General features: G+C 58.0%; 1 protein-coding gene across 1 annotated transcript in view; it reads left to right on the forward strand.

Moving 5' to 3' along the window:
• The window catches only part of SHARPIN (SHANK associated RH domain interactor), a 12,584-nt gene that overhangs the window by 4,424 nt on the left and 6,360 nt on the right, over positions 1 to 1,800 (forward strand). Inside the window, exon 2 of the mRNA XM_015616396.3 lies at positions 824 to 914. Coding sequence (XP_015471882.1) covers positions 825 to 914 — 90 coding nt within the window. The 5' untranslated portion in view covers position 824. The remainder of the gene's footprint in view (positions 1 to 823; positions 915 to 1,800) is intronic.

Consider the following 1,800-nt stretch of genomic DNA (forward strand, 5'->3'; position numbering starts at 1 on the left):
AATCCCCAAATCCCAAATCCCCAATCCCCAAATCCCAAATCCCCAATCCCCAAATCCCAAATCCCAAACCCCAATCCCCAATCCCAAATCCCAAATCCCAAACCCCAATCCCCAAATCCCCAATCCCAAATCCCAAATCCCAAATCCCCAATCCCATTTTCCCGTTGTTATCCCATTGTTCCCATTGTTTCCCGGTGTTATCCCGGTGTTGTTTCCGGTTGTTATCCCATTGTTCCCATTGTTTCCCGGTGTTATCCCGGTGTTGTTTCCCGTTGTTATCCCATTGTTCCCATTGTTATCCCATTGTTATCCCGGTGTTGTTTCCGGTTGTTATCCCGTTGTTCCCATTGTTATCCCGGTGTTGTTTCCCGTTGTTATCCCGTTATTATCCCGTTGTTTTCCCGTTGTTATCCCATTGTTCCCATTGTTTTCCCATTGTTATCCCGTTGTTATCCTATTGTTCCCATTGTTATCCCGGTGTTATCCCGGTGTTATCCCGGTGTTATCCCACTGTTGTTTCCGGTTGTTATCCCGTTGTTCCCATTGTTATCCCATTGTTATCCCGTTGTTATCCCATTGTTATCCCATTGTTATCCCGGTGTTATCCCGGTGTTATCCCGTTGTTTTCCCATTGTTATCTGGTTGTTATCCCAGTGTTCCCATTGTTTCCCGGTGTTATCCCGGTGTTGTTTCCGGTTGTTATCCCATTGTTCCCATTGTTTCCCGGTGTTATCCCGTTGTTCCCATTGTTATCCCGGTGTTGTTATCCCGTTGTTTTCCCATTGTTATCTGGTTGTTATCCCATTGTTCCCATTGTTCCCAGCATGCCGGTGGTGGTGGAGGACGCCACGTCCTCGGCCAGCGTCACCCTGCGGGTGCAGCCCCACATCACCATCGGCACCCTCAAGGAACAGGTACGGGGACACCTGGACACACCTGGGGGTCACCTGGGGACACAGCTGGGGGGGTCACACCTGAGGACACACCTGGGGACACACCTGGGGGGGTCACACATGGGGTCACACCTGGGGACACCTGGGGACACCTGGACACACAGCTGGGGACACACCTGGGGGTGGTCACACCTGGGGACACCTGGGACACACCTGGGGACACAGCTGGGGACACCTGGGGACACAGCTGGGGACAGCTGGGGTCACACCTGGGGGTGGTCACACCTGGGGGACACCTGGGACACACCTGGGGGGGGTCACACCTGGGGGGGTCACACCTGGGGACACACACCTGGGGACACACCTGGAGGGGTCACACCTGGGGACAGCTGGGGACAGCTGGGGTCACACCTGGGGGGGGACACACCTGGGGTCACCTGGGGACACCTGGACACAGCTGGGGGAGTTCACACCTGGGGACACCTGGGGTCACACCTGGGGTCACCTGGACACACCTGGGGACACCTGGGGACACACCTGGGGTCACTGGGGTCACACCTGGGGTCACCTGGGGGTCACACCTGGGGTCACCTGGGGTCACCGGGGTCAGCAGGGTCACCTGGGATGTCCCCAGGTGTGTCCCCAGGTGTGTCCACCCCATCTCTGTCCCTCGGTGTGTCCCCAGGTGTACCCCAGCCCCATTTCTCCCCTCCCCAGGTGTACCCCAGCCCCATCTCTCCCCCAGGTGTACCTGGAGCTGGGGTTCCCCCCGCAGCCCCCCCAGGTGTACCCCAGCCCCATTTCTCCCCCCAGGTGTGTCCCCAGGTGTACCCCAGCCCCATCTCTCCCCCAGGTGTACCTGGAGCTGGGGTTCCCCCTGCAGCCCCCCCAGGTGTACCCCAGCCCC

This window comes from Parus major, unplaced genomic scaffold (assembly GCF_001522545.3).
Source record: "Parus major isolate Abel unplaced genomic scaffold, Parus_major1.1 Scaffold422, whole genome shotgun sequence".
NCBI lineage: Eukaryota > Metazoa > Chordata > Aves > Passeriformes > Paridae > Parus > Parus major.